This window comes from Capra hircus, chromosome 7, assembly GCF_001704415.2.
Source record: "Capra hircus breed San Clemente chromosome 7, ASM170441v1, whole genome shotgun sequence".
Classification (NCBI taxonomy): Eukaryota; Metazoa; Chordata; class Mammalia; order Artiodactyla; family Bovidae; genus Capra; species Capra hircus.
The window spans coordinates 61,060,875-61,082,345 of NC_030814.1; the positions used below are offsets into that span (position 1 = coordinate 61,060,875).

Here is a 21,471-nt window from a genome sequence, read left to right on the forward strand (position 1 = left end):
TGGGTCATAGAAGATCCTGCTGTGATTTATGTCAGAGAGTGTTTTGCTTATGTTTTCCTCTAGGAGTTTTATAGTTTTTGGTCTTACATTTAGATCTTTAATCCATTTTAAGTTTATTTTTGTGTATGGTGTGAGAAAGAGTTCTAGTTTCATTCTTTTACAAGTGGTTGACCAGTTTTCCCAGCACCAGTTGTTAAAGAGATTGTCTTTTCCCCATTGTATATTCTTGCCTCTTTTGTCAAAGATAAGGTGTCTGTAGGTGCGTGGATTTATCTCTGGGCTTTCTGTTTTGTTCCATTGATCTGTATTTCTGTCTTTGTGCCAGTACCATACTGTCTTGATTACTGTAGCTTTGTAGTATAGTTTGGTTGTATAGGCATAGTATAGTATGTACATAAACTATATATGTATAGAATAGGCAGGTTGATTCCTCCAGTTCCATTCTTCTTTCTCAAGATTGCTTTGGCTATTCGAGGTTTTTTGTATTTCCATACAAATTGTGAAATTATTTGTTCTAGTTCTGTGAAAAATACCATTGGTAGCTTGATAGGGATTGCGTTGAATCTATAGATTGCTTTGGGTAGTATACTCATTTTCACTATATTGATTCTTCTGATCCATGAACATGGTATATTTCTCCATTTATTTGTGTCCTTTTTGATTTCTTTCATCAGTGTTTTATAGTTTTCTATATATAGGTCTTTTGTTTAGGTAGGTTTATTCCTAAATATTTTATTCTTTTCATTGCAGTGGTGAATGGAATTGTTTCCTTAATTTCTCTTTCTGTCTTCTCATTGTTAGTGTATAGGAATGCAAGGGATTTCTGTGTGTTAATTTTATATCCTGCGACTTTACTATATTCATTGATTAGCTCTAGTAATTTTCTGGTCGAGTCTTTAGGGTTTTCTATGTAAAGGATCATGTCATCTGCAAACAGTGAGAGTTTTAGTTCTTCTTTTCCAATCTAGATTCCTTTTATTTCTTTTTCTTCTCTGATTTCTGTGGCTAAAACTTCCAAAACTGTGTTGAGTAGTAGTGGTGAGATTGGGCACCCTTGTCTTGTTCCTGACTTTAGGGGAAATGCTTTCAGTTTTTCACCTTTGAGGATAATGTTTGCTGTGGGTTTATCATATATGGCTTCTATTATGTTGAGGTATGTTCCTTCTATTCCTGCTTTCTGGAGGGTTTTTATCATAAATGGATGTTGAATTTTGTCAAAGGATTTCTCTGCATCTATTGAGATAATGATATAGTTTTTATCTTTCAGTTTGTTAATGTGGTGTATCACATTGATCAGTTTGCAGATATTAAAGAATTCTTGCATCCCTGGGTAAAGCCCACTTGGTTGTGATGTATGATCTTTTTAATATGTTGTTGGATTCTGTTTGCTAGAATTTTGTTAAGGATTTTTGCATCTGTGTTCATCAGTGATATTGGCTTGTAGTTTTCTTTTTTTGTAGCATCTTTGTCTGGTGTTGGTATTAGGTTGATGTTGGCCTCATAAAATGAGTTTGGAAGTTTACCTTCCTCTGCCATTTTCTGGAAGAGTTTGAGTAGGATAGGTGTTAGCTCTTCTTTAAATTTTTGTTAGAATGCAGCTGTGAAGCTCTCTGGTCTTGGGCTTTTGTTTGCTGGAAGATTTCCTGATTACAGTTTTGATTTCTGTGCTTGTGATGGGTTTGTTAAGATTTTCTATTTCTTCCTGGTTCAGTTTTGGAAAGTTATACTTTTCTAGGAATTGTCCATTTCTTCCAGGTTGCCCATTTTATTGGCATATAGTTGCTGATAGTAGTCTCTTATGATCCTTTGTATTTCTGTGTTGTCTGTTGTGATTTCTCCATTTTCATTTCTAATTTTGTTGATTTGATTCTTCTTCCTTTTTTTCTTGATGAGTCTGGCTAATGGTTTATTTATCTTCTCAAAGAACCAGCTTTGAGCTTTGTTGATTTTTACTATGGTCTCCTTTGTTTCTTTTTCATTTATTCCTGCCCTAATTTTTTGATTTCTTTCCTTCTACTAACCGTGGGGTTCTTCATTTCTTCCTTTTCTAGTTGCTTCAGGTGTAGAGTTAGGTTATTTATTTGACTTTTCTCTTGTTTCTTGAGGTAAGCTTGTATTGCTATGAACCTTCCCCTTAGCACTGCTTTTACTGAGTCCCATAGGTTTTGGGTTATTGTGTACATAGTAGGTTTTATAAGAAAGCTGCCCAACTGGCTTCCAGGGTGGATGGAACATTTTACATTCCCATGAGCATTATGTGAATGTTCTGTTTGCTTCACATCCTTACCTACACTTTAATTTTCAGTATTTTAGTAGTATATATATATATCATTGTGAGTTTTAAGTTGTATGTTTGATAGCTGTGGTAAAAATGAGTCTATTATCTATGTTTTTATAGGTATCAGTAGATACTGTGGTATAAAATTTGCTAAGGAAGATCTCTTACCAGCACAGTGAATGATGTGGCCTGAATTTTTGTTTCTAATTTGCCTTTTCATTTTGTAGCTTGAGAATATCCTCTGAGCAGTAGTTTGTACTATTACTTTTGGCATGGAGCACAGGCCAGCATTGAGGCCTCCACACTGTCCTAGGTGGATACTTTTGTTTGGCCCAGAAGTCAGTTTTTTTTTCCCTTCAGGCTTAGAATTGGTTAGTGTTCTTCCAGGTAAGCACCAGATGAAGTAGTTGCATGCCCCTCCCCTCCCTCCCCCCCTGCCCCCCAACACAGATGAACCAACACACACAGACAATAAGTATTTTAAGGGTCTTCTGTGAAAAAGAGTTTCTTTGGAAAATTAGAAAAATAAAAGTGCATGCTTTCCTGGGTGTATCAAGGTAGTGTAAATGTGAAGTTTTTTTTTTTAACCACATTTTTTATTCATTAAGTATTGAAAATTTTACAGCTAATTTTTTTCTTTGATTACAGTGCCCATACATCACCCATCAGCATCTTACCAGCCTCTGCAGAGTAAGTAGTATACTTATAGAAAACAGCTAAAAAAGCTTTTAAAAATATTAATAAGCTATAGAAATTAAAAGCACGTATTTATTGTAAATGCTTTAGAGGAGAGATTGTACATAATGTAGTGAAACTGGTTAGTATTTTATGTACTTTAGTCAGAAGAAATGAAGAAGGAATGCATTGCACTGATATACAAAGATGAACTTTTTTCAGATGATTTTTTTTTAATCTTCTGAAATGACTGAACAACGCCAATAGAGCTTTTTTTTAGCAAAGGTTCCGTGCCCCACCCGCTTCCCCCCAAATGGCTTTATTTATGTTGGCTATGGTGCATGGCATGTGGAATCTTAGTTCTCCAACCAGGGATTGAACCTGTGCCCCCTGCAGTGGAAATGCAGAGTCCTAACCACTGGACCACTGGGGAATTCCCTGAGAAGTCTTTTTAAATGGCTTTTTATGTCATAGGGGGGAATGAATTACTGGGACAAGTGATCATTCCTGCGTCAGTAGTAATATTGACATGATTGATTTGTGTAATGTCTATTTGGGCAAATTTCACTTTAAAATTTAAGCAATTATCATGTATTCCTTTTCTGTATTTCTTTTTCCACTCTAGCCTATTCATTTGAATACCACTGTATATTTTTTTTAACTGGTTGTACATTTTAAAGTTTGTGTTTATATGACCAAATAATCTAGTTAGGGTGACTGCTTCTCACTAAAATGTGTTCTGTTTTATAGCATTTTAGAAAGAACAATTAGAGCAGCTGTGGAACAGCACCTTTTTGATCTGCAGAGCAGCATAGATCATGATCTTAAGAACTTACAGCAGCAAAGTCTCGTGTGTAATAATGAAGCAGGAAGTGTTAATTGTGATGGGGAAGGATCTAATAACCAGTAAGAAACTTTTAAAACATTTGACTATTTTTTATTGAATTATAAAATTGTTTCACCTTTTAAAAAACACTTTTTTCTTCAATGATAGTGTCTGATCTTACTTGACCATTTCTGAAAGTCAGTGTGAAAAGTGACTTTGTATATACTTCCTTATAAATTGTATATACTTTTTCACATTAAAAATCTCAGAAGTCTTCTGTTAAGATAGTAGACATTGAGTCCAGCAAAGTCTGAACACCAGATGAAGTAGCAGACATAATTACTTTTAGGATCTATGTTATGTGAAAAATAACTTTAAAAAGAGTAGACCTATATTCTGTTTTCCAGATGGTCACACCATGGCATGTAGTTTTCTAGATAGGTAGGTACTGGGACAGCAGATGGACATCACTCCTAGTGCACATGGTCATTGAATGACTTGGTGAATGGAATCATCCTTTGCTATTTAACTTGTTATCCTGTCTCCAGGCTTTGCCTTCCCTACACTCTGTTGTTTTAGATAAGCTGTTAATAATTGGATTTGTGCAAGTTAAAAGTACCCCATGTACTGTGTGGTGTGTGATGTTACTCCACTCTTCATCTGACTTGTTATCTTTAAGTGATGAAGGCTTCATATCCTTTCCTGTTACCTCAGCCCTAGAGGTGCTTTCTTCTGAGTCCACAGATGATTTTTATAGTTTGCATTGGTCAGTTTTTGTTTTGGGGACAGATCTATAGGGCAGCATAGATCATGATCTTAAGAAAGACTTACCCAAATTTGGAGAATTCATAGGAAGGCAAAAAAAAAAAAAAAAAAAAAAAGTGATGACTAGGTAGAATTTTGTTTTTGTGTTAAGAATTAGATTTTTAAAAGGCCACATGTGTCAGATACACCAGACTAGCTATCACATATTGAATGAAACTGAGAAATTAATAGATATAAATACCAATGCTGGGACCACGTTTATGGAATACCGGATTGTACAACCACAGGTGTGCCATATAATCTGCATGGATGGCATTACCACCAGCCCGTGCAGTGATGTGATGGTCCTGATTTGTATGCTTTGAAGGCATTATTTGAACTATATAGGTGGATCTGTAGAGAAAGTATTTGAGTTGAATATGAAGGAAAGAAGCAGTATCTAAATGGTAGAAATAGTAGAAAAATGTTTCAAAGGATATAATAAAAGCAGATTTCTTGGAGTTTGCCCTTTTGGCTTAGCTAGAGATCCTGAAAACCTGTGTCTATGCTCAGATATTATTATAGAAATAACTCATATTCTCATGGTAGAATTCTCATGTTGTCTGGTTGGGGTGTCATCTTTATAAACAACCTGCAGTGTTTTACATATTCTAAATTATGTAAGATGAAAAGTCTGCAGTAGGAAACTATTCTTGTTGTACTTGAAAAGATGTTGAGCACTGTTGCCCAGTGCTAGACTTGGGTTTTAATCAGCAAACAGGTCATTATTATGATTTAGCATGTGCATTTGTAAGGGAGATCACTGTTTTGGCACATAAATTATTTTTAAAGCCATTCATTTGCTTGTGAAAATATTCAAAGTGGATAATAAATAAGGTACTTTCTTATAACATCCCATGGATGGAGAGAAATAAACTTTGAACTGTTTATAATCTAACTTGACAATAAACTGGATCTTTATGAAAAAGATACGTTTTCTACCACAAGGAAAAGTGTCAGATTGTTACTTTTATTTATTTATTTATTTTAAAGGCATTACATATTCAACATGTGGCCTGATCTGACTTTTTAATCTTCATTACTAGGGTTGATATTGCTGATGGTATTATTAATGCCAGTGAACATAAAAGAGACTGTTCAGAACCTGTGGCTAGCACTAATTTAGACAATGAAGCTATGCAGCAAGATTTTGTATTTGAGGATGAAGAAAATAACCAGGTAAGAAATGTAGACACTTAAAAATCTCTGTGTTAAGTGTACTAGATCAACAGTCCGCCACCTTTTTGGCACTAGGGACTAGTTTCACGGAAGACAGTTTTTCCATGGATTTGGTGGGGGGTGCTGGTTCAGGTGGTAATGAGAGCAGTGGCAGATGAAGCATTGCTTGCTTGCCTGCCTGCCTCTCACCTCTGCTGTGAGGTAATCCTCAGAGGCCAGGATCCTAATAGACTGTGGCCCAGGGGGTGGGGACCCATGTATGTACTACATTACAATTCTGATTGCTTCATGTGTTCCTTTGATACCAGAAGCCATAGTTCACTGTTTTTGCTGGTACATGTGTTTGTCTTGATTCCAAGTCCCAAGAACATACATTCTTTCAGTGGAGATCAGGAACCATCATTGAATAGAAGTAGATGCAGAATACTTTATTTTTAAATACTTCTCTAGAAGGAAACAAATTACAGTGTCACCTGAGGTGATTGGTGATTTTATGGTTGAATTTTTTTCTTTTTAAAAGCCGTGTATGTCCCAGATAATTTCTGAAGAACATGGAATCTTTTCATAATTATGGAAAACCCATGAACATCATTTAAGAAGTAAATTATTTTCACTGTCAACAATTTTTAGTAATAACATTTAAAAATAATTTCAGTGAGTGTACAAAGCATTTTTCTAAGACGTGTTTCAGAGTTTTGTTAACACTTTTTAAAATAAGATACTTAATAGATGAGGAAATTTTCTTCAGGATGTTTTCATTCTAAATCATATGCTAACATACATATATTAAGGAGTCAAAGATTTGTGTTTAGCTTTGCCTCTTAATAACAGTATAACTTTGACTAGTTGCCTAACTTTTCTGAGTTTTTTTTTTTTCCTTTATATAAGTGGGAGGTAATACCCATTCTAGAGGATTGTTATAAATATCCAAAGAAGTAAAAGTACAAACCTATTTTATGAAGTGGGAAACATTTCACAGAATTTAAGCTGCTCCTGGACTTAGTTTTATTGGACTCGTATGTAACTAATATTCTTAACTTTCTTTCACTGGCATATTAGGTTAATCTCTCTTCATCTGTTCATGGTTATTGATTCTGTTCTTGTCTCTTTGCTCCACTGATACACTTTCTTCACTTAGCTTTCAGGATATCTCACTCCTCTGTTGTTTTTATTCCTCCTTGACTGGCTGTTGTATCCCTTTGCTGATTGCTTTTTGTGTTCTGAAATTTAGTATGGCCCAGGGCCCAGTTTACTCAAGTCACTAATTTTCATTTACTCCATTGGTAATCTCATTTAGTCTAATGGTTTTAAATACTGTCTCTCAGCTAAAGGCTCCCAAGTTTATACTCTAGTCCAGATCTTTCTCTTAACTTTAGATTCCTGTACCTGGAAGCTCTGCTTAAGGTTGAATATCTTTGTTGTTGTTCAGTCACTAAGTTGTATCCAACTCTTTACAACCCTATAGACTGCAGCACACCAGGCTTCCTGTCCTTCACTCTCTCCCTGAGTTTGTTCAGATTCACGTCCATTGAGTCAGTGATGTCATTCAATCATCTCATCCTTTGTTGTCCCCGTCTCCTCTTGCCCTCAATCTTTTCCCAGCATCAGGGTCTTTTCAGATGAGTTGGCTTTTCATATCAGGTGGCCAAAGTATTGGAGCTTCACCTTCAGCATCAGTTCTTCCAATGAATATTCAGGGTTGATTTCCTTTAGGATGGACTGGTTGAATATCCTGAATATTCAGGGTTGATTTCCTTTAGGATGGACTGGTTGAATCTCCTTGCAGTCCACAAGGAGACTGTTGAGAGTCTTGTTTAACACCACAATTCAAAAGTATCAATTCTTCAGCGCTCAGCCTTCTTTATTGTCCACTTCTCATATCTGTATGTGACTACTGGAAAAATCATAGCTTTGACTATATGGACCTTTATTAGCAAAGTGATATCTCTGCTTTTTAATATGCTGTCTAGGTTTGTCATACCTTTCCTTCAAAGGAGCAAGTGTCTTTTAATTTTGTGGCTGCAGTCATCATCTGCAGTGATTTTGAACCTGAAGAAAATGAAATCTGTCACCATTTCTACTTTTCCTCCATCTATTTGCCAGGAAGCAATGGGACTGAATGCCGTGATCTTCACTTTTTCAATGTTGAGTTTTAAGCCATCTTTTTCACCTCTCACCTTCATCAAGAGACTGCTTAATCCTCCTTACATTCTGCCATTAAAGTGGTATCTCTATATCTGAGGTTGTTGATATTTTTCCTGGCAATCTTGAATATCTTTACATCTTGATTAAACATCTTAAAACATTTTTTTAAAGACTCATTGATTTGTTTATTTTTGGCTGTACTGGGTCTTTGTTGCTGTGCAGGCTTTTCTCTAGTTACGGCAAGCAGGGACTGCTCTCCAGTTGTGGTGTGTAGGCTTCTCATTGCATGGATCCTAGGGCGCACAGGCTCCAGTAGTTGCCATGTGTGGGCTCAGTAGTTGTGGCTCTCAGACTCTAGAGTCTGGGCTCATGGGCTCAGTTGCTCTGAAGCATGTAGCCTCTTCTTGGAGCAGGGATTGAATCTGGACCATCAGGGACCACTGGACCACCAGGGAAGCCCTGATAAACATTAACATTTTATAAGCATCTTAACATGCTTAACAAGCTACATGGCAAGGTTTTTTTAAAAAAAAATTCTGCACCTTTATTATAAGCTAAATGCTTGCATAAATTTTATTATAAACTAAATGATTGCATAAATTTGGCTGTTTCTCTTTCTTTCATCATGAATGAGAGTTTCTGTTGCTCCACTTCCTTGCCAGTGTTTAGGATTTTGGCCATGGCTAATAGGTATCTAGTGTTACCTCGTTGATACAGTTTACAGTTCCTCATGACATAGTGTTCAGCTTCTTTTCATATGCTTATTTTACCATCTGCATATCTTGGCTGAATTCAGGTCTCTTTTTCATTTTTTGATCGAGTTGTTTTCTGAGTTTTAAAAGTTCGTTATTATTTTGAGTAAGTCTCTTATCAGATATAAAATATCAGGTCTTTTGCAAATTACTATTTTTTTTAAATGTACCAATGAATTCTGTAGAAAATCTTAAGGATTTTTGTATTGATATGATGAGATTGATGTGTTAAGTTTTTAGTTATAACAAGTTGTATAGTCATTTATATTGTTTGAGGGTGGAAACTGTCGGTAAATCAGTAGCCTGATTTGAGTTCATATCAAAATATCTGATGTTATCAGTAAATTTCTTACATTGTGCTGTGCCAAGATGCTTCAGCCATATCTGACTCTTTGAGACCCTGTGGACTATAGCCTACCAGGCTCCTCTGTCCATGGGATTTTCCAGGCAGGAATACTGGAGTGGGTCTCCATGCAGAGGATGTTCCTGACCCAGGGATTGAACCCACATCTCCTGTGGCTACCACAGCATAGGCAAATTCTTTACTGGTTAGCCACTGGGGAAGCCCAGATTTCTCATAAAATCAGATTTCTGGATTAGCAGACCTTCATGGCTGGCACCCTGCCAAATTTGCAATTATTTATGTCTTTTGAACCCTGAGAAATTGCTGGAATTTAAGTACCTCCTTTCAGAAGTGAAGGCCAGAAGTATTTGGGAAGCTCTAGCAGACAACCAAGAGGAAGAAATAGCTGTCAATTTGACTTGAATTGTTATGAGACTCCACTTTCTTTTTTTAAACAGAAATATTCAATACCTCTGACAGGCAACAACCATTCAATAATGTGTTGTTTTTTAAATCAGTCTCTCTTTTAAAATTAAAAAAATTGAGGTATAGTTGACATATTACATTAGTTTCAAGTGCATAACATTCAGTACATGTATATATTGTGAAATGATCACAAGTCTAGTTATTAGTATTTGTTACCACACAGTTAAATTTTTTTTTCTTGTGATGAGTCTTTTAAGATCTACTCTCCACAGCTTTCAGGGTTACAATATAGTATTATTGACTATAATTATGATGATCTATATTATAGTTCTGTATCTTATTTATTTTATAACTGGAAAATTTATACCTTTTGACTACCTTCATCCATTTTCCCCACTACCAACCCTTACTTCTGGCAACCACCAAATATGTTTTCTATATAGATGTTTGGCTTTATCTTAAAATTCCACATAAAAGTGAGATCATATGGTATTTGTCTTTGTCTAGCTTATTTCGCTTAGTCATAATGCCTTCAAGGTCTGTCCATGTTATTGCAAGTGGCAGGATGCTGTTTTTTTTTTTTTTTTAATGGCTGAATAATATTCCATTGTGTGTGTGTATATGTGTTTGTGTGTGTGTGTGTGTATGTTATATGTATGCACACCCACACAGTAGAAAATTATTCAGCTGTTTATCTATTGAGGGACACTTAGGTTGTTTCTGTATCTTGACTATTGTAAATAATCCTGCAGTAAACATGGGGGTACAGCTATCTTTCTGAGGCAGCATTTTTCTTTCCTTCACATAAATATCCAGAAATGGAATTGTAGTAAACATGACAGTTCTATTTTTGATTCTTTGAGGGGCCTCCATACCATTTTCCTTAGCGGCTGTACCTATTTACATTTCCATCTCCTAAACACGAGGCTTCCTTTTTATCTACATCCTCACCGGCACTTACTTTGTGTTGTCTTTTTGATGATAGCCATTCTAATGGGTGTGAGGTAGTGCCTTACTGTGGGTTTGATTTGCATTTTTCTGATGGTTAGTGATGTTGAGCACCTTTTCATGTACTTGTTGGCCATCTGTACTTTGTTTTTGGGAAAATGTCTATTTAAATGTTCTGCCCATTTTGAAATTGTATTATTTGTGTTTTGCTATTGAGTTTTATGAGTTCTTTATATATTTTGGAGATTAACTCCTTATCCAAATACATGATTTTGCAAGTATTTTCTGCCATTCTGTAGGTAATTTTTTCATTTTGTTGATGGTTCATCTGCTGTGGAGACCTCATCAGTTTTGACCACATTAATTCAGTGAAAGAAATTGGGCTAGATTGAAGAATATTTAATATATTTTTATATAACCTTTACAAATTGAATCATTATGATGTATATATGAAACTTATATAATATTGTATATAAACTACCTCAATTAAAACATTTTTTTAAGTCTCCATAACCTAACTGATGGAGCTTCCCAGGTGGCACAGTGGTAAAGAATCTGCCTGTCAATGCAGGAGACATAAGAGACACACGTTTGATCTCTGAGTTAGGAAGATCCCCTGGAGGAGGAAATGGCAACCCACTCCAGTACTCTTGCCTGGGAAATTCTATGGGCAGAAGAGCCTGGTGGGTTACAGTCCACGAGGTTGCAAAAAACTGGACATGACTGAGCACATACCTTTCACATTTAATTTAACTGACAGAAAAATATAGAGTTGGCAGCTCATTTAAATGGAAAGTTGTTGTTAATCAAGAAGTTTTTTTCTGCTTAACGCACAGCAGAATTTTGCTGCAATGTGTTTTTATATCTGTTCAACTATAAAATCAAGTTGGAGACTACAGTTTTAAGTTTTTCTGGATAATCCAAATCTTTAGATTCTAAAGTTCTGTAGCTTTATTTCTGCCATCTGGTGGTTGAAAATGCTTTAGTAAGTTTTCTTTATAAGCAGATGATATATATAGAATAAAGCAGGGATAGTTAGCTTATCTAAAAGAAGTAGCTGCCATACTTGAGCAAAACTAGGCCAGTGGAGATGGAAGGATGAGGACTAAGCTGTGTGGAAGTATCCGTTGTGGATGGCTAAGGAATGGATGGAGACCAAGGAAATTCCTGGTCTTTAATTAGCTCCTGTCAGTAAGTCCTGACAGCCCCTGACACCTTGGCAATATGATGGTGCTGCAGCTGCTGCTCCCACTGTTGCTGCCATTGCCGCCACCTTTTTGCACCAAAGGGCTCTAGCTTTCCTGAATTGAGACCAGCATGCCTTAGATGTCCTTTATGAGGACTCTGATGTTTATGGAGAAGGGAGGGAAGACAGCACAGGCTGCTTTGTCATCTGATATTTAAAAAAAAAGAGCTTTTTTCTTCTTGTGTATGAAGGATTGAATATTTTATCTGGAATGAATTCTGAGAAAGTAAAATTTTTCTAAGTGATGAAGTATATTTTAGTTTCTAAGGAAAGTATTGCATATTCCCTGTATGTTAAATGAAGTCTGGCTGTATCCTAACATGACTAATAACTTTTATTTTTCTTTGTCCTGAGATACTGTGTATAGCACAGTTCTGCACTCGACTCTGAATTTCATCTGTCTTCTCCACTGCTGGGCCGTCAGCTTTTGCTGCTGTCACTGCATTTTTTTATATTATCCCTAATTGAGATCTTGTTTAATACTTCTCACTATTTAAGAATTATGTTGCCTAAATCTGGGTAGAGGATATGTGAATATTAGTTATATCAGTGGTCATATTTTATTTCAGTTATTTCATAGTAAAAAGAATTATAGGTTAAGTTAGGGTTGATCATGTAATAGTATGCTTTATAATAGAGCTTTATAGTTTTTCCTATAAGCTCTTTCTTTTGATTCTCTGACAACAACCATAAGGTAGGCACATAAGTGATTGTTATTTGTCTTGTTTTTCATCAGAAGGAAAGAACTGGGACTTGAATTTGGTGGAGTAAAGCAAAAAGGCTTGTTTTAAATATTGAATCTGTATTATGGTTTTTCATGGTTCCCGAAACCCTCATATTTAAGAATGTAAAGCTATATTCCAGAGCATGGAGGTTGTTGAAGTCTGATTTATAGATCAGTGGTTCTATACACTTTGGGTCCCAAGGACCTCTGTATACTCTAGAAAATTATTGAGAGTCCCAAAAAACTTTGTGTACCTAGGTATGTCTATTAGTATTTAGTATATTAGAAATTAAAATCAAGCAATTAAAATATTTATTCACTTAATAAACTCACTCAAGGTAACATAAATAAGATTGCTTTTTTTTCTTAATAAAAAGCAGCTATTTTTAAAAAGAAGTTATTTTGAGGCATGGCATTGTTATACATACTTAAAGATCTTGCTACTTTCTGACTTAGAAGTCAGCTGGATTCTCATATGTGCTTCTGCATTCCCTCTGTTGCTATAGATTCTTTTGTTTCAAGCGCATGAGGCTAGTTAGCTTCACAGAGATACATAGTTCAAAAAGAGAGAGTATTTTAATAACTTTTTGCAGACTCTTTCGCATTAAACAAAACTGCACAAGTAGTAGTTTCTTTAAGAATCTAGGAAGATCAAATCTTGTTGATTTCTGAGGTGATCATCAAAAACATTGAAAGGTTTACATAGTTTGAAGTAATAATGCACAGGACATTTGTACTAGACTTGATAGGTATTTATTTTAAGGAGGAGTAGGCATGGAATGGTATCTCAAAGCCCGTTGGAAAATTAGGGAGCATTCTCATGTGCTTTTGAGTTTCAGAGTTGTTATTTCAAATGTATGTCATAAAGGGATCTGGTGAACTATGTGACTCCTCTGTTACCTGCTAGGAAGTTAACCAACTTGTATGTTCATTGCTGACGAGAAAGAGAAGTAGCAGACCATCGTTTTTAGAGGAGAAAATTCTAAGGAAGGAAAAAGAATGTGATAGTAGTAGCAGTAGCTACTGCCCAGTAGGGTAGCAAGAAATACAGGGTCCTCATTTTATACACACGCACCCCCATACACACAACTCAAGTTTTGAGGAAGGCAAATTACTCTCTAAAAAGGGACGTTAACACCTACAGACTATTATCAGTAGTAGTTAAAAGAGGGGCATTTGACTAACTTACAATCTAATATCCTAATTTAGATTGGAAACCTCTCAACTTTAAGGGGATGGGAACTCCATTAATAAGTGGTGTTCTTTTTGTCAGTGTGTAGGTATATTGTTAGAGCCATGCAGTGACCATGGTGATGGTGAAGATGACTGTCTTGAGAGGTAAGCATTTTTTCTTGTTGTTGCTAATTAACTATTCATTTTGAAAATTGGAGTTCTTTACAGATTCTGGGGTGAATTTTTTAGATGAAGCTTTCTGTTACAATGTATATTTTAGGTGAGCAAACAAAACCAAACATCTTATTTTGATGATAAGTATAAAGCATATTGGAGCTTCCCAGATGGCTCAGTGGTAAAGAATCCACCTGCCAAAGCAGGATACTGTTTGGACCCCTGGGTTGGGAAAATCCCCTGAAGAAGGAAATGGCAACCCACTCCAGTATTCTTGCCTGGGAAATCCCATGGACAGAGGAGCCTGGTGGGCTACAGTCCATGGGGTCACAAAGATTCAGATATGACTGAGCTCCTGGGCAGCAGCAGCAGCATATGGCATATTAAATGTCCATAAATATTCAGAGTAGATACAGGTTAAGACTGGTGTTATAAATTAGAAAACATTCAGAAATTAGAACACTGCCTTCTTGGAAACACTTCAAACTTTTCACTTGATTTGTAGAACAGTTTGGGAGTTTATTGGATCTTCCCTGGTGGCTCAGATGGTAAAGCGTCTGCCTACAATGCCTACCATGTGGGAGACCCGGGTTCAGTCCTTGGGTCAGAAAGATCTCCTGGAGAAGGAAATGGCAACCCACTCCAGTGGGTTCCATTCTTACCTGGAAAATCCCATGGATGGTGGAATCTGGTAGGCTACAGTCCATGGGGTCGCAAAGAGTCAGACAGGACTGAGCGACTTCACTTGGGGAGTTTATTGATACTCTGAATACATGCTTCAGTGAGTTAATTCAGAAGTCTTGAAACTGTGGACAACTAACTGAAAGATTGTAACATATTTGCCTGAACGAACATATAGGGATGTTTTTGCTCCTATTCCAGTTCCTCTGTGTGTCCTAGTACAGTCCTACGCAGTTAGTCCTTGTTTATGTCCTTGGCTTGCAGTAATGAAAGGGGGCATTCCCTAGGCAATAAGTCTTTGAACTATGTGTAGTCCCCATAGATGCTTGATAGAGTCCCTTTGAACAGAAGCTTTCTAGAATGTTTTAAAGTTTGGATGTCGTTACTCTTTTTATGATTTGTTAAGACATTGCTAAAAAATGTGGATAATTTTCTTAAGAATGACGGTTTGATCTTCTGAAAACACATCAGTAATGAAGTTGCAGACTAGACTGTAAATACTGAGAAATCCCATACAACATTACTGATTTGGTGGTAGCCTGTTGGCAAGGGTAAACTTGCATTAATGTTGTTATGTCTCTTAATTGTGAGTAGAAAACCTGTTCTCTTAGGGCAGGTAAATTCTTTGGAGCCATGTCTCTGGAGTATCCCCCTACACTGAAGGTCCGCAGATTTCCTGCTTACAGCAGCTCCTTGTGCTTCCTTTCAGGAGGCAGGAATGATCCTCTTCCAGCCCAGGGAATATTGGAGCTATGGGCTGAAGATAAAAGATTAACAGCATTAACAGGCATCCCCAAAATGATGACATCTGGATTTGATAGAACAATAAGGATCCATCTAGTGAGGACTCAAGCTTTTTTGAGAAAGCTCTTTCCTCTTCAACTTACGTATAGATTAGCAAGCTGCTTTTTAGACCAAAAGATTTTCTTGGTTAGGTAGATTACATTTTGCTTATTTATCCCTCATGTTTCTCAAATTTAGATCTGTTAGGCTGGAATTTAACTCATTCCCCCATTTGTTCCCACTCTAAGCAAAAGAGGGCCTTTGCTTGCCAGGGAATTTAGTTTGTTTTCCATGTTCAGCAGACAAGGTAATTATATATATATGAGGAGCTGACTTGCCACATTTAGATCAAGACCTGTGCACACTTTTATGGCAAGGGAGGAGCAGCACCTATGAGTATCACTGTAGATTGCATTGCCACAGTGTCTTTGGGGAGGAGGACATTCCTACAGTCAGCATGTTGATAACTTACTGCGATACTAGATATTCTGTTGAGGTCAAGTAGGTAGAGATGATTTGTGACAGCTTGCTTTAACACTTGTTCTAGATAGGGATTAGTTTTTATAGGGAGATAAATGAATTGAAATTTTATAAAATTTCCTTTTTATGTTATTACCATTATGTTTTGAGGAAGGAGAGGTTTAGAAGTAGTAACTTTGTTTTGATTGTAATAGAATACCATCAGATTTAAAATTTAGGACATAGCTTTACCTTTAAAAAAATCTTTAAATGGAAAAAGATGTTCCAGAATATGGAAGAATGAAGTCAATTGGTTAAAACTATTACTTATTTTATAAAACCTTTTTCATTATATATTCATTTCTTTTGTTTTTTAATTATTGTGAATTATATTTTTCCTTTTAAAGTATTTTTCGTTTTGGGGAGTAGATGTGTAAGGGAGTGGTGAATGTACATAATTTTTCTGAACATGAACTGATTCTCTGGATATTTTCAGTAGTGTGTGTTTTCCAGATATAGGGCTCCAAAGAATGGGCATATGTGCAGTTGTCATTTTCTTTTCTCACACTGTAAATGCTAACTCTATGAGAAAGAGAGGAATCTAGATAAGAAATATGTAGTGATAGTAACCAATTTATTCTTAAAAGACTAATAACTTTACTTGATTTTTAGGAATGAATATTTGTCACTTGACAGTGATAAATTGTCACACTTGATTCTGGTAAGAATTACTTTTCTTTATGGTTCTTTAAAGTTTGACTAGGTTCAATCTACCAGTTATTGTATCTAGCCTTTGACTCTTGGGTTTAATAGATTTAAAGGAGATTTAAATGCAAATACTCCTACCAGTTGTTTTACAATCAAGCAGCCACTTGTTTGCCACTTTTGGTTTTTGGTTTGTTTTTGCTTTTGTTTTCTAATTTGCCACTTTTGATCGCAAGAAACTTGGTTATGAAAACAATTTTCTCAGTTTGGGATCCAGACTTTGTCTTGAATGGTGGGACTGGGACAGTTGCCTAAGTAGGCACAGTAAACTAATGAGGACCGTATAAGAACATAAGCTGGTTGTTTTTAAATAGGGCGTGGAAAGCTTCTTGTTTGTGAAATGTATTCTTTATTTTAAAATACAGGATTCTAGTAGCAAGATATGTGATTTGAATGCCAACACTGAATCAGAAGTGCCAGGAAGTCAAAGTGTTGGTGTTCAAGGGGAAGCAGCATGTGTCCAAATTCCACTTTTAGATCTGAAGAATGTTTCTGATGGTGATAAATGGGAAGGTAATTTTACCCACACACATTATTTTCCTGATAATGTTATTTGTAACTGAAATTACCCAAGGCAATAATGAGATTACTGCTCTTTTCTGAGCAACCTTATTCATTTTTATTTGGTTCATATAAGAGCGAGTGATTACTTTTACTCAAATGCGCTAATGAAATTATGGGGCAGTTATCTTATTTGAATTAATTCTTATCTGATCCATTAGCTCTGAGGATGGATGTTAAAACATAAAGAAAATAAAATCAAGGGTAGGCTTTTGTTAATTGTTACACCAAACCAGGTGCTATCTCTGTTTTTGAAAGTCCAGTATGTTAGTGGTTAGGGATCTCACCACTTTAAACAGAGAGCCTAGAATACAGCTACCTTTTCTTTATAATCATCAGAAATACATTTAAAAGAGATTATTTTCAGAGGTATTTGAAAGCAAATATTGTACTATGTCCCTGTATCTCTTTTAGGTTTTGAAGGTATGGGAGGAGGGTCCTAACAAGTTTTACAAAGGAGAGAAATTTTAATTTTAACTAAAAAGGCAAAACCACACGGGTTAAAACTCAGCAGAAGTGTATTTAAGACCTTAGTTTTTTTTTAATCAAAAGGAGCAAAAACTAGAAATAAATACCAAACTTCAGTGAATGAGCAGCATGCAGAAGGGTTTATGGAAGAGTATATGGATATCTACTGTTTACTTTGAAATCCATGAAGAAAACAAGGTGGTTAATGGAATGGAAATGTTATGAAGCAAGTATAGTGAAATGTTAGTAGTAGAATCTAGGGGATTGGTATATGGATGTCCTTTGTAAAATTCTCTAAAAACTTTGCTGTGTATTTGTAAACGTTCAAATAAAATGTTGCAGTTGAGGAGTAGAAATAAGAAGCATATTTGGATCCAGGGGGGCTTCTGGATCATATCCTTTGCTATGTAAAGAGATAAGGAGACCGGTCAGAAATTGTAAAGTTACATATTTGTTCACTTGAATTAAGATCCCTTCGTAATCTCACCTTTGGCAAGTTAGCTAATGACATACAGTGGCAGTAACAAGGAATTGCAACGCCAATATCATGTACTCCTTTTGCCACCTCAAGTCTACACACCTGGTCACAGTTGGAGCATTTTTATTTATTTTTAAGGTATAGCCAATATTTTAAAAGCCCCAACCAAGTCATTCTGCCAATCTTTACTGTTGTCTTTCAACCCCACTCCTCCCTTTTTGGCCTAGATGTTTGGCATGCCCAGCGGTGTGTTATGTGTCATAACTTAGACTAAATCAGGAAGTTATCTTCCATTTACTTTGTTCTGGGTTATTCAGGATGTCTGGGATTTATGAAGATGCTCCCCAGGGTTAGGGATATATTAGCATTCTGGTGGCAATGAAGATCAAATGTCCCTTTAAGTTACTTATCCTGGCGTGGTTACTGAGAAGGAGTGGTGGTCATCAGAGCATCCTTTGAGCTGAAAGTTAGGAAAGGAGTCTCTGAAAGATGAAGCTGGGCTTCTGACAGAGTATTTAATGCTGCTGCTTTTTGGAGGATGCAGATAAATAGCCCTTTATAGTCCTTGGCCTGAGGGTCCTGATCTTAAGTTTTAAGCATAGAAGGCCATTTGTTTTCCATTGTCTGAGAAGATAGGACATTCTCTGTCCAGCTTCAGCTTTCTGAGGGCTTCCCTAAAGAGAGCCTGATGCTAGGCTGTCTTTTGTTGCCTTGTCGGAATCCACCGTTTACAGATTGTGATGGTAGGGAAGGGAAGGTCACTGTGTACTCCTGATCCCTGATTTTCAGTGTCTGAGCTGCCCTGGCTCAACAGCTGTGACAAGTCCACATAGACCTCCTCCTGGCTTTTCCAGGAATATGGGTCACTGACTTTCAGAGAGCCAATAGCAGTCGACGCCTGAGTGAACTTCTCAGCCATGAACTCTGCATGTGCTTGGGAGAGTGGCTGTTAGCAGACCATGTTGCTCTTTCCACTTGTGCCCACAATACAGAGACTTATTTTCTCTAACTGGGAGTTTAGGATATTCTAAAATAATAGTCTTCCTCAAGAAACCAAATTACTTTAGATCTGCATACCTTGGAATAAAAGATGTACCCCGTTTGAAATGACTCTTAACAGAGAAGTAGGGTGACTTCAAATGGAGGACCATCTCATTCTTCCTAAGTATGTGGGTCTTGGGTTTTTGTATTGTTCCAAGGGTAGTCAGCAAAATGCAGTTAGCGAGTGGGTAGCACATGTCTGCCACCAGTATGCATTTGTAGCCATCCAGAGGTCTTGGTTTTTAATGGAAGTGGGCATCTTTACTTCAGATTCTTTCCTGCTTACTCTTGTATGAGATAACAGTAGAATCTTTTTGCAGAGCAAACTAAGGGAAATATTTTTCTGTCAAATTGTTTATACTGAAAAGCTTTCACAGTACCTGATTAAGTTTCCATTTCTTCAATTTTATGTTTGAGTTTTAATAGAACAGCACTACTTTAATTTTTTTGCCTTGCTTGCTGACATGGAAATGTATGTTTGTGTTTGTTTTTAAAGTTTGGTTAGTAGTAATTTCTTTGAATAAAGTTTTTGAGCAGAATGCCTAACTGGTTTTAGGGAAATGTTTTTGGTATCTTTGGCTTTGTGTTAGTTATGTGTATGGTTTGTTCTGACTGTGCTGTGTGTTCACTTTAGTATTTTTTGCCATTTTTTCCATTTTATTAGCGTCATGCCCTATCACTTTTCCCCTCATTGATTTCAAAACAATGCATCTGCAGAGAGATGGGGAGGGTAAGTATGGTTCACCATAGTTTAGCTTTTTTGCCTTTTTATGGTTCACTTTGTTTGCCTTTTTATTAGCCCTTCTCCTGCTGTCCCCAAATATTAGGAAAACTGTTCTGGGTTAAAAATGATACCCAGAAAATACTGTTTTTTGTTAGTTCCCTCTTTTCTTAAAACAGGAGATATCTCATAAAATGTTTATTTCCACTTACTTATTTTCTGGGAAGCAGGTACAAGGGTTGCTTTGAAAATCACTTTATTGCTGGGTTTATTATGGGATTGCACGCTATGTACCCAATTTTTAGTTATCAGATTGATCTGGGCTTTAAAAACTAAGTTGATTATATTCTTATTATCCTGAAAAAATGTAATGCTTTAAATTGCTAATGCATAAAGTTAAACTAAATTAGTAGCAGTTCATAGGTATTGTGTGAAAAAAAATGTCATTCTTGCTTTTTGACACTGTCAAGCCAATTTTTGCATTCTAAAATACTTACTTCATTTTTGCTATTAAAAGCCATAGCATCAAAAATTTACACTATAGTCATATATTAAGTTAATGTGTAGATAGAAAAGTCCTGACCCCCTCCCCAAATCAAGGGATACTTGAAGATAATTTTGTATTTGGAGTATATTTGTGGGTTGTGTGTTTATCTGTATGTGTTCTGTATGTAATCAAGCCTTATTTGTGCAGAGACATCAGATACCTCAACACGGCTTCATTTGAGAACTTATAGGATAACTCTGATGAAATAAATGTGCTTAAGAAGGAGTACTGCTATTAAATTTTGTCTTGTTAATACTTTTGGGTTTAATTATTAAAATAAGTATTATACACAGGAATCCTGTAGCAGAAAATAACCACCTCTGTTTAATGTTAGAGTCCAGGTATTGTCAGGTGAATTAGCTGCTTGTTTATAAATGTAACAGTTCTTTTGTTGGAGTCCAAGAGCTCCATTTGCTGAGTATTCTGAATAGCATGGGGAATAGCGTCCACTTCTTAACATAGTCACTTGATAGTGAGGGACAATTTATTCATCTGGCAGCATTTGGCTTAGTTAAATTCCCAATTAAGGACTGTTAAATGTTTACTGTTTCTAAATGAAGACTTTTCCCTACTGGAAAAATAGCATTTAGTATAATTTTGAAGAGCTTGACAGTGTCCCTTCTTGCTTTGTGACTGGTTTCAGAAATTTAAAGTGTAACTCCTTATGTGAAATTAGAACTGAAGTAAAAAGTGAAGCTCAGACAACTTTATAAACTGTAGTAGGCTATATGAAGATCCTAGGATCCCATAAATATTACATGAACCACTACAGAGTGATATGGTTTAAAGAACATATAGCTGATACTGTGTGACTTTTTTTCATACAGAACCAAGAGACCCATGGTACTATTCTTTGTGTTTGTTTTCCAGAGCCATTTCCTGCTTTTAAGTCTTGGCAGGAAGACTCTGAGTCTGGAGAAGCTCAGCTGTCTCCACAAGCTGGAAGAATGAATCATCACCCTCTGGAAGAAGACTGTCCTCCAGTGTTATCACATCGAAGTTTAGATTTTGGGCAAAGCCAGCGTTTCCTACATGATCCAGAAATGTCCTCATCTAAAGCACTTTCTTTTGCTAGGTAAGTGATTTTTATTTTCTTATGGGCAGTGAATCCTATCACATACCCAGGTTTTTGAGAGATTTTAATCCTCTAGGCCTATAGTTGAAAGCTTTCTTCCCAATTTCATGAAGCCTGCTTTTGTGGTTTATTATTTTGAGTGCCCTCAACTTCTGAGTTCATTGGGCGTCTATTAAGATTTGCTCTCTGATAGACATCT

At 36.2% G+C, this 21,471-nt stretch overlaps 1 protein-coding gene and 1 non-coding gene across 9 annotated transcripts in view; one reads left to right on the forward strand and one right to left on the reverse strand.

Moving 5' to 3' along the window:
- The window catches only part of FAM13B (family with sequence similarity 13 member B), a 99,310-nt gene that overhangs the window by 64,104 nt on the left and 13,735 nt on the right, over positions 1-21,471 (forward strand). For 6 of the 8 annotated variants that reach the window (XM_018050335.1, XM_018050334.1, XM_018050338.1 and 3 more), the window contains 8 exons: positions 2,927-2,968; positions 3,704-3,859; positions 5,630-5,762; positions 13,620-13,684; positions 16,289-16,337; positions 16,747-16,894; positions 19,594-19,659; positions 21,068-21,272. In XM_018050335.1, coding sequence (XP_017905824.1) covers positions 2,927-2,968; positions 3,704-3,859; positions 5,630-5,762; positions 13,620-13,684; positions 16,289-16,337; positions 16,747-16,894; positions 19,594-19,659; positions 21,068-21,272 — 864 coding nt within the window. The remainder of the gene's footprint in view (positions 1-2,926; positions 2,969-3,703; positions 3,860-5,629; positions 5,763-13,619; positions 13,685-16,288; positions 16,338-16,746; positions 16,895-19,593; positions 19,660-21,067; positions 21,273-21,471) is intronic. The other 2 variants (XM_005682972.3, XM_018050337.1) reach the window with 1 other exon arrangement.
- Positions 3,314-3,386, reverse strand: TRNAG-UCC. Its single transcript has one exon. It is a non-coding gene; the product is annotated as a tRNA-Gly (tRNA).